The following is a 16507-nucleotide window of genomic DNA, read 5'->3' as shown; positions in this document are numbered from 1 at the left end:
ATTTAATCCTGCAGCTCCTGAAATGTTTTGGGGCTCAAATCAGATTTTGTAATGTCTAATAGGCTGATGAGGCTACAGTTTAAAATCAGATATCATCTGATGATGAGAGAGCTTGATAAATGCACTGTGAGGACCAAGATGAACAAGAAATATCAGTGAAATAGAAAAAAGACAATAGACCAAAAAACAAAAAAACTAGTTTTAGCCAAATTCCTCACAGTGGTCTGTTAAGGGTTACTGTAATAGTCTTAATAACCATCTAGACGATTCTGGTTGACTTAGTGTTGCTTGTATGCTATGGTGTGCACTATAACACAGCAGACTATCAGTGTGTGAAAGAAATGTATTTAAATTATTTGTTTCTGTTTTATTCATCGCAACAAACATTTTAAACACATCAGGAGTTAACTGAGGGTTCTAGCTTTGTGAGGACACAGGAGGAGAGCTGTAAGGGAGGATTAGGCACCGAAATGAAAAGGGAGCAGGTGACTGGGGCACCCTGGGGTTGTCACAAGGTTCTGTGTGTGTGTGTGTGTGTGTGTGTGTGTGTGTGTGTGTGTGTGTGTACACGGGTGACACTAACAAACACAGACAACCTCAGATTGTTGTTTAACTACTTGTTTTTCTGTCACAACGCAGTCTAAAGGTTCCCTGCTTTCAGTAAACATCATATACTGTGTATCCTGTGATTACTTTTACCTGAAAAACACACACATAAAAAGATGTTTGCCCCAAAGGCTGAGGTCACAACGCTAATTTAATATTCTTGGATCTAATTGAGGATGTGAACATACCGTGTGGATTTATTCTGTGCATGAAGCGTCTTAAATCAAATCTAGAGATACGGAGAAAGAAAGATGACAGAAGACAGACAGTCTAACAGGAATCTCTTGTCTTGTGGTGGTGAGCAGCAGCGGGGATGCAATCTTAATACAAATCCTGTCAAGATGAATTTACTGGTCAGACTGAGCTAGACATTTGAGCTGAAACTGAGAAAAGAGTTACTACACTACCTTAAAAATGTTAGAAATAAATCCGCACAGTAACTTGTTTAACACAGTTTTTTATTATTTGTGTGCAACTTAAAGGACAATAAACCTCCCATTTCTGTCAGTGTGTGTGAAGTCTCCATTAAATTTTAATGTTCACCAGAGGTACAGTAACAGGAGCGCTTGTTTGAGCTGAGGGGGATGGTGGGTGCACTCGTCCATAAGAAACAGTGTGTGTGTGTGTGTGTGTGTGTGAGTGTGAGAGAAAGAGGAGAGAGAGTGCGTTAGTGAGTAGGGGTGATGACCTCACAAGCACTCAACTTAAAACGGCCTCTGATTGCATCTGTTATCCTCTCTGTCTGCCGGTATTCTGGTCTCTGTCTTATTTTTTAGCCTCTTAGAATTTCCAACAAAATGTCAGACAAGTTCAACGTGAGTAAGGTGTTTTATCTCGACATGTTGGAGTCTGTCAAGAAGTAGACTGTTAAGTCGAATTAGATTCCTCTAACATAGTAAGACGTAGGTGTGTGTTGACAACCCTTTTTCAACCTTTCAAGACATCAAAAACAAACCTTGAATGATTTTATGTATTGTCCTTATTTTAAGCCTTTGACATTTGAATAGATTTTCTGTTTTACTTCGAGACAATTACCCTCACTTTCCTCGAAAATAGCACCCTGCAAAGCTACTGGTGAACTGCCACCACAGCAACATCCCTCGAGGTCAGATCTGTTTAGCCTGATTTGACATGTTTGCTCTCGAGCGATGGTGAAAAGAGGTGCAGCCAAAAAATTATTCGTCTCCACAGTGCTACTGTTATCTTTTTTTTTTTTTTTTTTTTTTACTTCAGGCCGACAGAGCAAGAGAGACAGAGAGAGAGAGAGAGAGAGTTAGGTAGAGAGAGAGAGAGAGAGACAGAGAGACAGAGAGAGAGAGAGAGAGAGAGAGAGAGAGAGAGTTAGGTAGAGAGGGAGAGTAAGCAAGAGCGACTAAGTGGTGCAAAAACACAGTCATATGACAGGATCTCCTGCAGTTCATGCTGTATAGTCAGTAAACAAGTAAGTGGAGGTGAGGGGGCAGAGAGAGCTGTTGGGGGAGGTGAAGATTCAAATGAAAATACTGTATTTTGATGACTTCTTTCACCATTCACTGCTATAGCATGCAAAAGACACTCTGTTTCTGCCACACACACTCCGTAGCAGAAAGTCAGACTTACACTAGTGACCCGCTTGTAGATCTGGGCAGCGTTCTGACATTCAGAGTAGGGGTACTCTGAGGTCGCCATCTCCAACATGCACATCCCGAAGGCGTAGACGTCTACGGATTCATCGTACTTCTCCTCATACATCTCTGGAGCCATAAACTCGGGAGTACCTGATGAAAAGGAGATGCAACAAAACAAAAAACTTTGATATTTCAACATATTACAATGAGGGCCAGATCCAAAAAAGGATTGCGCTGCTTTTGTGTGCACTAAACCTGCGCAAATTGAGAGAAACAGACGGCGTGGAATCCACAAAGCACGCGCAAATCAGAAGAAACCCCTCCTACTGTAGCTCATCATCTTTATGTAGGCAAAACAGCTTCATCAGGAAAGGTGCAGATTGTTTTTCTCCACATTTAGATGCAAGACAAGAGCAAACTGCTCGTAGCAGGAAACTTGATGGGAGTGTTAGCGATGGACATATAATTAGTGCAAATTCTTTTGTGGATAGGGTGATAAAAAGGGGCAGATTGCGGGGGCTATTTCTGCACATTGCATAGTGGAAAGATCCATTCTTAGTGGATCTAGCCCTTAATATCATAAATCCTCTTTGGTTTGGAGTGTCTTCCTCTGAGAAAAACAACAACAACACATTAAAGGCTTGGAGTATTTTTTGATTGTGCCATGTTATTTGTGCATTGTTGTTTATGAATTTCTGCGAGGGTCCAAGTGCTTGAGGTCTTCTGAATGACTACAAAGCAGCTGCGAGATTTACAAAGCATAGCAGTCTGTCCTCTAGTGCATGAGAAAATGCACTTTCATGTAATTGAGTGTGAGAATGTGTGAATACCAAAATATCTGCGGTCAACTTTGCAACTTGACTACTGAAAGGCAGCCAAGTTGATATATGGAGCACAGCTTAAGTTTCAGTGTGCATCACTGTACGTGCAGGGTGTGTGTTGGGGATGTTCTCTTCATCACATCTCCAGATAGCTTAATCCTAGCTTTCTAGCAGGATTAAGCTGCTGGATATTTGACTTTTGAAATACCTGTGGTTTGCTTTTACAAGCAGACACTTTGGAAGCAGTAAAGTTGATTTACAGTAGGTGTGTGTAGTTGTGTAGAATGTTCATGTCTGTGCTCTTAAGAGACAGCTTGTGTCAACCTGCGTGTGTGTGTGCAAATTGGTTGTTATTATTGCAAAAACATACATTATGTAAACTGTTTCACTTTCTCCACCTTCATAAAGACTGCTTGCAGGCCTGTTTGCATGCAACAGAGTGCTGCAGTGTTCTTACCTATGACACTCTTTGCAAACGAGGCCCTCTTCAGCGTGGCTAAACCCAGGTCCCCTATCTTCACGGAACCCGTAGGCCCCGTGATGAAGATGTTGTCGCACTTCAGGTCCCTGTGAATGATGGGCGGGGCTCTGGTGTGCAGGAAGTGAAGGCCTTTCAGGATCTGTCGACACCATGAACGCAGGACCTTGATTTTCATCACCTTGAAACGCTTCAGGTAGCTGCAAAACAAAAGAGACGGCACATAAAGGAGCGAGTCAGTCAAAGAAGGATCAAGTGTATAATCCTATAAAGACAGCAGCAGGTTCAACCAGACAACATCAGGCATGAATCCAGCTCAAGTGGGCTTTTGTTTGACACAATTACTGCCAACTGGTTTCCTCTTTGAAAGTCACATGCTACAAAAGCTTGTAAAAACAAAGTTGACATACTGTATTATGGGCATTGTATTAAGATTGGAGGCATTGAGGTGACACTTTGAACTGCATTGATTGTAATCAATGATTGTATAACAGGGGAAGTCATTATTCCAACACTAGGCAACACAAGGCCATTAGAAGCCCAAACACAAATGATACCTTTCAAAGACCTCAATTAAGAATGAACGTTAACGCAGACATAAGCGGTTGCTGTCAGATATTTCCTTGTTAAAGGGATCCATCATTAACACTCAAATATAAGAAGAATGAAACACAACTCATGATAAACAGTTTGTCACTGACAGACAGATGGTGGAGAACTGTAACAGAATAATTACAGCTTGAAAACACAAACATTTATTTATATGCAAATATGTTTCAAATAGATAAAATCTAAGTATTTATTGACAGACTTATTCAACATAATTGAAGGTTTAGCACTCCTTTAACAATTATTACCATTTATTATTGGGAATTTAACACTACATAAAGTAAAAATATAAAACTAAATTCATGGAAATGTCACATTTTACACAGCTTTCAGTGTAAAAGTTGTTAATGCACATCAACAAAGACTTCTTCACATGATTCCTGAGAGGGAGTTGTCCACTTCACTGTCCAGAGTTATGAGTTTGGAACATTTCCCAGCATAACACAGGATTTGAAATCAGTGAGACCCTCCTGGACAGGTCACACACAGATCCACACACAGATCCACACCTGTGGCTGATGAGGAGCTCTAGTCCACCTGGTTAGTCCCACTCTGGAATGTGGGAGGAAACCCAGTGACCCCAGGTCCATAACTGTGTGGAGTATGTTTTGTTTCGCTGCATACAAGCATGTGACTGACTGAACGTCTCTTTCACTCTCAGTCATTTAACTGGCAGTTTTATCTTTATGGATTAAATTAGATGCAACCATTAGACGAAAAGGGATTCGGTCATAATTCTTTTAAAGCGCTTCGAGAACTTATTTTAAATCAATCTCACTCTCACTCACTCTTGATGAGCTCATTCACATTACGCTCGAGTCTGCATATTTCTATTCAGCTCTTTAGCTGTATTCAAGCGCAGAGTAAAACACAGGCAGAGTTAGCATAGTGTGTTCCCTTTAAGTACATCCTTCCATTATCCAGATGATGAGATCAACTTCTCCAAAATAATCTTTAGATTTGTTCAGCTGGTGTGCAAATGTGACTGCATTACAGCCGTCAGAATAAGATTGTTTCTTGTTGTTTAATCTTTTAAGCACTTTAATTCTCTGAGCTGAACATCAACTCACCCCTTTATGTTTTAATGCAATTCTTTCATTTTGTCATATTAAATCTGAATAGTGTTGCTGATGAATAAAAGGCAGCTGCCTGAACCACTCGGGGATCCTGCAAAGGATCTTATCTCCACCAGCAATGCTCTCCAAGTCCAGACCGTCGAGCCTGTGCACAGCGGCATCGTTGAGTCTGGCTTCAGCATCACAGCTCCACTTACTGTATGCAGGGATCATGAGTGTTAACACTGAAGCAACTGTAGATCTGTCTTCACTTAATAGAGAGCTGCTCACATAACCAGCCTTGACTCAGTCTGCAGTATCATATAAAGAACTTGTTCTTCTTCTGAGTTACATGTAAAATCCCAGTTAGTCATAGTTGAAAACAATGAAAAGCTGATCAAAGTTCTTAAAGCCCAAATATACGTCTTCAATTTGCTCTTTTAAATGTAGCAAATAAGAAAGTGGAACTTGCTTCCTCTTATTTGTTATATATGCTGAATGAAAGTTTTGCTGTGGCACACACAAGAATGTACAAGCAAAACAAAACTTCATCCCAGATTATAATTCACTGACTGGAGAAAATTAGGTGTCAAATCTTTCTATTCTTCAGAAAGGGATGCAGCTGCAGCTGTTGCCATATATCACTTACATGAAGCAATGCACCGACAATAACAATATTCAAGAAGGTGACTACCCATTTCTAATTTGACAAGAAAATGAATTGGGAGAAATGGAAATGCAAATCAAAATGAATGATTCAACAATAAAACTCTTTCTAAAATTCTTCAGTTCACAGAGAAATGACCAAGTCGCTGTTTTTTTCACTGAAGACTTTATCAGGCAGAACTATCTGGGTGGATTCACATATTCTAACTGGGAGTTTTCCTTCAGGACACATTATGATTTAAAAAAAATCTAATGGAGACTTTCTAAGGGAACATATCACAGAATGCATACCTGTGAAATTGAAGCGTCATGTGTTGTGATTAAAAAAATGACTCCCTTTCTGTAATGCCAAAGGTAATGTCACACTCCACATCTCATTCTCAGGTAACTCATATCAAACAGCGATCTCGTTCCCTCCTTCTCCCCCTCTTCCTTTAATTTCTTTACCTTACAGCCTCCTCTACCTCGCCCTGCGGCATGGGATGTTGGAGTGACGCTGCACAAAGCATTGCTCCTACACACAGTCACTCAACCGTGCTCGCTTTTCAACACACAAACCTAAATACACATGTATGGAAGTATGAATACAGAGAACATACAGTACACATTCAAGCGTGAGTGGCAAGAATTTATACACAGACACACAGGAGAGAAGGTACAATCACATGCCTCTATGTCTCTTTGTCTCTCTCACACACATACATAGATAAGGGGCCCCTAATACCCTGAGCCCACGCTGGTCAGTGTTTCCATCCTCACCGTCTCCCTCCCTCCCTATCAGTCCTCCCTCTCGCCATCTCCCTTTCATTTTTTCCACCTCTTCAGCCTACAACACAGTCCTGTCTCCTTTTACAGGCTTCATCTGGATGACAGCCAAACCCCTGCAGCCTTGACCCTGTGCATATATGTCCATGCATGCACTGGACAAACTTTACAATGTGTGCAACTTCTTGACAGAATTTCTTTCCTAGATATTTACAAAGTAAAGGAGTAAATTATACAACTGAAAAATGGATCGTTCAAGTTTATTGCTGATCACCTTGTTGAATATTTGCATATTCTTTTGGGGAAAATACAGCTTTAATTTAGGGAAACAAGAAAAATGAAGAGATTTCTTTGTATTCTTTCATTATTAAAATTGATGTCAAGGCAAGTTTTGGATCTAGCTCTTATTCTCATGACTCATTTAAATATTTAAATCACACGTTTCATTCCAGACTTAGTTATTTATATTTCCTGTACCCCCCTCCCTTTTGACACAGTCAGTAAGCTGAAAATAAAATAAAGGTTTTGAATACGACTTTTTTTGTGCTACACATTTCACTTTCAAAATGAAGACAGAAGCAGGATGAAAAGTGTCTGCTCCGTACTGTATTTTAAAACTAATTTATAATGCTTGTTCTGTCCAGTGGAGGGCGCTAGTGGCCTTGGTAGTACTGATGGATTTATACTCCCACTATGTGGTCACAGGTGGTTCATATGTTTATTAGCGTCTCTGTCTACCTGCTTTCAACATGATTTATCTATCCATGTATTTCATCTGACTACATGTCTGCCTGTACGGCGGATTTTCAACACGACTTTCTCTCTTCTGTCTTCCTTAAACTATTTGATAATAACCATCAGACGGGTTGTTCATCTGCCTCCCCACAGCCTCATTTGGTCCCCCCCTCTGTCTATCTGTCGGTCTCTCTGTCAGGAATGAGAGGAATCTGCAGCAGAAGCAGCAGCTGGCAGGTGGGCCCATGTCCCCACGTCATGCTGCACGGGACACGCCGTGCGCCGCATGCCGGACATTTACTGTAGCCTCTCATTGTATCAGGAGCTCAACAATCACATTCACAGACCGGCACACATCGACTCTGTAAAGACTGCTGTGCGTGCGGTGACAGCATGGACAATGACTGCCACAGATTCACCGGTTGTCCACTTACAGACGCCCCTGCTATCGACATGCAAACACACACACGTACAGCACAACCTGATTAACACACACACACACACACACACACACACACACACACACACACACACACACACACACACACACACACAGAGAAGGTTGGCCTGTGTATTTAATGCTTAAATAAAAGACAACACCTTGATGTTGCTGACGTTACATACACACATAAGCAGGCCCTCAGTCAGTCACATGTAATGAGCGAGACACACAAGCTGACCCACTAACACATGCACTCAGTGCTGATCACCTGCTTGGATGTGAGGTGCTTACGGCACTGAAAGACCATTTTAACAGCTGAAAATGAAGGAAAACTGCATATTGGCTTGACATGAATAATGGCAACATAAGTGTGTGCGTTTTCTTTAACAAAAACTGGAGGTGAGTCATCATCTGTACTGAAAGTGCTTTTCAGAAGCAAAGGGGTAAAGAGGTGGTCAAGAGCCTCTACTTAAAGTGTGTGCATGTGTTGTTGATGTGCACTAAAGTGTTGCACAAAATGAACACCACCCTCGTTTCTTTTTTCCTTTGGGGCGAGATAAGCATGAACATGTTTTCCATGCATGTTATGACCACATCTTTATCAACCCAAACACTTTTCATATTGGTGTTCCTTTCTGTTGAAGTAATCGCAGTGACTTTTGTTTTTCCAAGAGTTGCACATAAACAGCTTTATGTTCATTGTTCTGGTTGGTTTCCTAATGAGCTGGAGTAGTTGTTCCAGTTTTCCTTGTCTGGTCCGGTGTAGGAGCTTCAACCGGTTGGATTTTACACAAACAGACTCCACCTGCATCTGTCACTATGACATATTCAAAAGTAGCCCACATCAGCACACTGTGCCTGTAGCATTACAGAGCCTAACCCAAGTTACATTGTATTACTTCAAGCAATAATAACACATAAGTACCTTATTGTGGTTGTACGGATGGACTAGCAGTCAACAGTGTTTGTGTGAAAAGTTCTTCTCAGACAAAGCAGGAAACATAAAGAAGATCAGATTGTGGCCGAGGAGGAAAGAGGAGTGGAAGACGCTTACAGTCCCATCCTGTGGTTAGCTTAAAATCAAACCAGCTTTGACATTTTTACACTGGCCTTACCCTAACAGCAGAAAAACAACACCAAAAAGACAATACCACTTTTTAGACGACAAATTATTTCCCCCCCATCCTGAAGGTCCGAAAATGAACATCTTGAAAAATCATTTCATCTGTCATGTACTCACGTTTTCAGTGTGCCTGATGTCATGAGCTCGGTGACCAGAACAATACATTTCTTTCCTTTGCACGGTCCCTCCCAGGAGTCATAGAAGCGGACAATGTTAGGATGCTGGAGACCGTTCAACATCCCCGCTTCCTCTTTGAAGCGTTGACGCTCCGACTTGGACAGCTTGCGATCCTACAACCACGGACAGAAAAGGACGATTATTAGTCATTAAACACAACACGGGCCACATTGTTCATCTGCAATAATCACACAAGAAGTATTTAGCGAAACACAAACATGTTCTATTCATAGAACAAATACATAATAGTACTTAAATGGTGGGAGTGATTACAATCACATTAAGTAGGAAAGGAGAGCTCATTAACTGAGGTTCCAAAACAAGAGAGGAAGGGGATAAAGCAAGGAATAGAGAAATATCCAGCACTTTGAAAACACACATCCATGGTCTGACAACATCTTAACATGTCTATAAAATACAAATGCAGCTGACAAATCAAATCAGACTTTTAGAAAATGCTTCTAGATGACATAAAAACAGCAGTACAGGAGGATGAGGATAAAACTGTAGACCGTCCTTTCATCTTTGCTCAAAGACGCCACACACATCCATTAGAGCCTGAGGCCGATATTTGATGTGGCTTCTTTTTATCACTAGACTGCATGCTCTATCTCTCTGAGCCGTACCTTGTGATACTTTAATAAAAGCATTTTATAAATAAACTAACTCTGCTAAAACAAAGAGCCAAAATTAAGTGAGATGTTTCTGAGTTTGTTCATCCTTGTTTCTCCTCTGGTATTATTGTGCCATGTCTGAAACACCTCTCTATTTAAAGAAAAGACTGTAGAGTATGTAGAGATTACAGTGTGAAATTCAATGTATGCTCTGAAAAAAAAAATGGAAAGAAGAAGTCTAAATGGTAACCCGACATTTACTAATTTTCTTTCATGCAATTAAGTCAGTAATGAAATATGTGCTCACTGGAGACTAAATGTTTGAATCTGCAATCTTGATTTGTATCTGCAGATACTATTCTTGCCTTGACAGATTGATATGAAGTTTATTTGTTTAAAAAATTGTTTTGTATATTTGCTTAATTTGTTGCTGATAAATAGGTCTATTAAACAATTTTTAATTGGCCTGTATTTCAGCTCTAATTGTTTTTTTTTTTTAAGGAAATAGGAGAACAAAGGAAGACAAAGAGGACCATAACATAGGACACTTTGAGGATGATGTATTTTCATGTGTTTTCTCTAAGTCAGGGATCATGTGTTTTCTCTGAGAAGCAACATGATCCCTCACTGGCTCCCCACCAACAGACATAAACGATTCTTCCCTCAGGTATCAGCTCCTACTTCTTCTGTCCTTCACAGTTTAAATGTCTGGATGTCAACTGTACTCCACAACACTGGCATCAGGCTTAAACTGTGTGGTTTTTTATTTTATTATTATTTTTTAACAGTAGCGGTCGTAGCCACCCAGTGAGAGTTACGATTGACATTCTAAGAAAAGTCCAACACACTAAGTTTAACAGGCATTCCAGCTCTCACCCTAATACTTCCATAAACATGCACGCAAAGGGCAGAGTGGGCGGTTCAGATCTTGTAAAGAAGTCTGAGTGTGTGGCCATTTGTCCATGAGCATGTGCGTAAAAGGAGTCATGCATTCAGCCATGTCTAGCCTGTGTTTGTTTTCATGTCAGTTTATTATGTAATAGAAAAACTAAAAATGGAATCACTCATCGCCCTACCTCAACAAATAGCTTAGTTAACACTTGTTAGCTATAGGTTTGAATAAGAATGTGTGTATATATGGTTGTTTGCAAAGTGAAGTTTCTAGTTGCTTCACCAGCTCTGTGTCTTACTGTAGCTGACACATTCAGCACATCACCGGCCCCGAAATAAACTAAATCTGGGCTGGCTGAGGATGACAAAATAAAGTGCTAAACCTGAATTCTCAGAAGATGTAAGCCCAAATATGGTTCCCACTTCCTCCTTGACTCTTAATTAATGACCTGTCTTCACAGGATCATCTGCAGTTACATGAAGGTTTCAGGGTTTAAAACATGAATGTGTAAGACATGTCCAAAAAATAACCTGAAAAAAAATAGAGATTTGTGTTTTGAGAGTAAATCGCGACACACATTTAAACTGTTTCATAATGCTGTGACCCTTTTAGAGGATGTAATTATAGTCTGGTCTGCAGACACATACAGAGGGGGGAGCTGGAGTGTGTTTGCTGAAATATAAATGACAGACTCTTTGAATCAAACAGAATGAGACGACAGGAAGAAGCAACAAGAAATGTTATATTTATATTTGAGGCGCATTTAGAGAAGCAACAGGATCCTTAAGGTGATGCAAGATCAGACGTTGGAGGTTAGACACCTACTCATGGGAATATTATCAGGATTATCACCATGGCAACCAGTGCTATAAAAAAAAAAACGGGACCAATGAGGGGAACCTTGTTTTCATTGACAAAATCTGAAGTTTTTTAGTCATGTTCACACTCACAGTTAAATGTTGTTAATCAATGCCTCAGGTTATTAATTTTAATAAGAAATAAACATTAAGGAGAAAAAAAGCTTGAAGTATTTTAGTGCAAGCAATCCGAGACAAAGCAGAAGCTCAGCATGAATGATTCACGGTGTTTAATAAAACAGAGGCGCCAAACCAAAAGAATTGTGGGATATGGTGGTACTATCCAGAGATCTAATATAACCTGAGGGATAATTTAATCATCAGGTAGCATTCCTACTCTATAATCCAGACTTAACCAATCAACCACAGACTGAAGATTCTGCCACGTCAGGTCACGGTGTTCAAGTCTTTTGAAATGTTGTAAATCTCTGAGGAACCCTTGTGAGCTGCTTCAGAGATTAGTATGACGATGATCTCATATTGTCATGTTGTATAACCCAGGGCCTCAACTATATCATATGACTTACAGACACACACACAGAGAAAGTCTAAAAGCCTTAGTGTGTTTCTAAGTGCATTTATGTGTGTATGTGTGTGTGTGTGTGTTGTGTGCATGTGTAAGAGCTTATCCCTTCATCCTGCAGAAACCACTTCACTGATGATGGCCCATTAGCAACGCAGAAATGTCCACGCATGTGCTCACCCTCTCTTCTATTATGATCACATGACTCTGTGGTCACATGACGTTAGCTTGAGGTCACATGACTGATTGGAAGCCCGGCAGTCCATTTCCCAGCAGCACTTAGAACAGACCCTGACCACCCGCATCTTTGTTAGACACCTCCCTCGGGCACGAGCAGATTACTTCTCCCTCTTTCTGTGTGTATTTCCCAATTTTGTGTGTGTGTGTGTGTGTGGGTGTGTGTGTGTGTGAGCATGCATGTGTGTTTCCACAGATGTGGACAGACAGCAAGTCTAAAGGGGCCTCCTTATACATTATTAATGTTTCCTTCTTCATTCTAGTGTACAAAATGGGTAGAGTAAACAACTCGCACATACAGAAGAGGCTTTGTAGGAGAGAGAGTAAATGCTGAAAGAAAATTGCATAAAAAAATAAAACTGTTGTAAAGATTTAAGGATTAATTTGATGCATGACGCATAAATCTTCCCGTTGAGACAGGGTTTTTTTTTTTCCCTTTCTTTCTGTCTGTCTGTCACTCTCTCTCCATCTTGCTTCAAAACATCATGAGACTTGAGTTTGACTACCTCAACAATATCCTCTCCCTCTCTGTCCAAGCCTCGCTCTCTTTCTCTCATTCACACAAACGCACACCTAAGCAACATGAGCCCTTACTCTCTTAATCTGCTGCCTCTTACCTAACACACACACACACGCACGCACGCACGCACGCACGCACGCACGCACGCACGCACGCACGCACGCACGCACGCGCACACCAACACTCTTCTGGCTTCCTTTTAGTTTTATCTTCTTGTCGTTTATCTGAGAACTTGAAAGAAGCCACCTATACATCTTAGTTTGACTGACACCTCTTCTACTTCTGTTCTGCCAACCGAGGACACACACATGAACACACACACACACACACACAGTACATGAACCCAGCGAGGAAGCCAGACAGGCAGGGAGGAAGAAACCAAATCAGCAGTGTTACAGCATTATGCAGCTTCCTGCAGAGAAGCTGTAAGCTGATACCCTCTGATCGACTGGTCTAGTCTGGACTTCCCACTGTGCTTTAACGCTCAGTGATCATCCGCGCTCGTCTACTTCTCTGGTTTGTTGCACCCCCAGCAAGTGAGCAGCGCTAACAGCACCAGATGGACGGAGGTTGTAACAGAAGACCACACAACGAGTGCCAGAAATGAAGAAACTCTAAAAGACGAGATAACTGGTCCCTTAATGCATGAGCTTTAGAGCTTCTGGGTATTAAGCTCACATGATGTTGTCTAAATTGTCAAATCTCTCCTGGGGAAATTGGAAGTATAAATATAGCTAGAATGATTACATATGATTGTCTGTGACCCAAAGACTTGTCTGTTTCTCAGGCGTTTTATGATATAACAGTGAATTAGATTGGTTTATATAAGAGAAACCGATGCAGAACATGAGGATAGGGCAGATCTCATAGCATCAGTAGATGGGAAATCAACAAATCATCTAAAAAACAGTTTTACAAGCCAAGCAAGTTTTAAAAAAAGATGACCAGATGTTACCAGCGAAACGGTCTGTAAAGCAGGTGTTTATTAAGATTTATTATGTGGATTCAATATGTCAGTATCTCCCAGTTATGCTCATAAAAATCTGTTAATGTTTCTAAGAAATAAGACATGAGGGTTTCCAGTAATTCTAGCATTCATGTGTTTGTTGTGTTCCCCAGAAGCTCAAATTTGACATTTGTACTGACACCAGGATATCTTTTCCTAACATTATTTCCCTGCACTGTCATTGATTTTGTGTACCTACATCTTTTTTTTTTTTTTTTTTTTTGCAGGAGTAAATAGTTAATAAACGTGTGCTTGTATATTGCTTTTCTAGTCTTCTGTCTACTCAAAGCGCTTTTACCCTGCATGTCACACCTACCTATAGAATAAACTTATTGGAGTATGAGAACTTTCAGGTAAAACAAAGAAATCACAAACAAGAGCTGTAAAGCTGATATCTAGTAGGCAGTACATTACAGATGAAGCATCAAGTGTATAACAACCTGAATTATAAACTGAGTATCCATAAAAGCAATAATAATCCAAGTTCCTAAACCACTGACATAAGACACAGAAACAGCTTCACACAGCTTAATGAATAAATATATCCTCTCTGACGTAAAACTGAGAATATCCTGGGATCAAATGGTTCTTTACGGTTGGTTTCGTGTTCTCCTCATCAAAGATAGTGCTCTTTTTTAAGAACAAGCATGAAAGGGAAAACACAAACCGAATGTAATCTTACAATACAAATGAATTATTGTTGAATGTTAAAACACTTTGATTCATGTTTTTATCCTGCTGATGACTCCCTGCTCTCCCACAAAAAAAGATGCATAAACTTCTAAGGGATCATTTGGGGAGAAAAAACAGGGAAACATTCTTCCCTTACTGCCCGAAAAGTTCAAACAAGACAGCCCAAAAATGAACAAACACATCTACAAGTTTATTTAGTCTGCTATCTAGGATAATTGTGGAACCCTTGTGACCTCACTAAAATAACAAGTTCAAATCCTGGTCAGTTTATGAAGAGTTGATATAATTGAAAGCATTGAGAGAGGATTTGGTTTAGAATCAGATTAAGAAAAAAATACAAATTCTGTCCCAAAAAACCTTTAGCTACACTCGATAAGAAACTTACTGAAATACTCTTTAACCTTTTTTTTGAACAGTACAACAAGTGGTATGAAGGCGAGAACAACAATAATACACCATGCACAGCAAAAAATACTGCAAATCTCTTTTAGCCCAATAAATATGTCTGACATGATTATAGAAAAATAACCAGCTGCGTCCTTTTTCCTGCCATGAATGAGCAATCTTTTTTGGAAACTTCCATGACCGATACACGTGTGGTTGACCCACTTCGATTTGTCTCTGATAAACCTTTGAGTCCCTGACCCACATTTTGAAGAATGCTGCTCAGTAACTGGGGGAAAAAAATCAGGACCTGTAAATCTTTATTGCATTACGCTCAACTGAGTGAAGCGCTGATTTGTTTCTATAGGCAGTAAAAGACCTACAGTGTAGCAGTGAAGGAGGATAGGGCCTCATGTGTGGTGGGTCGGTACAGTGTGTGTGTGTTTGTGTGTGTGTGCTCATGAAAAAAAGGCCTGGTGTGTGCTTTTAGTCAGTATGTTGCCAATATGTCTCTTAGCCCCCCTGGAGTCTGGAAAGACTCTCCTGCAAAGAACCACAAACCCCCTGCAAAGAGAGACACGCACGCACGCACGCACGCACGCACGCACGCACGCACGCACGCACGCACGCACGCACGCACGCACGCACGCACACACACACACACACACAAACACGGCACAAAAATACATGCATGCTTCACTCGTGCACACAAACCAACACTTCTCTGAGACCTTTACCACAGCTTGTTATGGTTAGCCAGCATGAGTGATGAGGGAGAGAGAGAGAGAGAGGGAGGGAGAGAGAGAGAAAGAGAGAGAGCGAGAGGATCTATTATAAATAAAGATGATTGAAAAGAGGATAAATAAGTTCCAAAGGTGAGAGAGAAAGTGATGGATCTCATCGTTTAAAGAGAAGTGTCAGGATCTGCATTGTAGGGTACTGAAATAAGTTTGAAGTTCACACCCTCCTTCTTCTATATTTCCCGTATGTTTGCTAATATCTTTTCTTCTGTCCTCTTTCTCTCTCCAGCTGCCTCACTCACTCTGTGTTTCTCCTTCTCCCCAGCCCTCCCTCCTTCTTTCCTTCTATTTAGGTGGTTTTTGGTTTCCCCATCAATCACCGCTCTACATATTGCAGTAACCAGGGCCATGTGTGTGCACACGTGTGTGTATTCTAATCTGACCTACTTGTGGCTGAAAAATTAGTTGTTTCTGAAGGACACGTGGGGATAAACATACATGACGGTTTCCCTTTTTTAACTTAAGAAGATATGTTTTTGATATTGGTAAAGTTGTTAACTCCAGTGTAGGGCTAGAAACAAAAATGGTTCTGGTTATCGATTAATCTGCTGAATGGTTAAGAAACTATCAGTGAACTTTTTTTTTGTATAAAATGTAGAAGAATTGTGAAAATGCATCACAAAGCCCAAGAGCCCAGTGTGAACATTTCAAATTTGTTTCAAAGAACAAAGAATCTGTATTACTTTTCTTTAATGTCAAGGTAAGCAGCAAATCTTCACAATGTGGAATCTTTAACCACCAAATATTTGACTTTTCTGCTTGAAAAATGACCAAAACAATAAATCAATTACGAGAATAGTTGACTTTACATGTATTTTAACTATGCAGGACATTTAAAATGTCCATGATGTCTGAGCTTTTACAGTCGTTATAAACAAACCCGTTCATCAGGATGGG

At 40.4% G+C, this 16507-nt stretch overlaps 1 protein-coding gene across 2 annotated transcripts in view; it reads right to left on the bottom strand.

Annotated features, from left to right (window-relative positions):
• The window catches only part of wnk1b (WNK lysine deficient protein kinase 1b), an 84867-nt gene that overhangs the window by 34825 nt on the left and 33535 nt on the right, over nt 1–16507 (bottom strand). For both annotated transcript variants that reach the window (XM_065951571.1, XM_065951572.1), the window contains exons 3-5: nt 9025–9197; nt 3492–3712; nt 2206–2363 (exon numbers count right to left, since the gene is read on the bottom strand). In XM_065951571.1, the coding sequence (XP_065807643.1) occupies nt 2206–2363; nt 3492–3712; nt 9025–9197 (552 nt within the window). The remainder of the gene's footprint in view (nt 1–2205; nt 2364–3491; nt 3713–9024; nt 9198–16507) is intronic.

The sequence above is a fragment of the Labrus bergylta genome, chromosome 23 (genome assembly GCF_963930695.1).
Source record: "Labrus bergylta chromosome 23, fLabBer1.1, whole genome shotgun sequence".
In the NCBI taxonomy this organism is placed as follows: domain Eukaryota; kingdom Metazoa; phylum Chordata; class Actinopteri; order Labriformes; family Labridae; genus Labrus; species Labrus bergylta.
The sequence above is the reverse complement of the archived record's forward strand: the minus strand, read 5'-3'. Positions and strand labels throughout refer to the sequence as shown.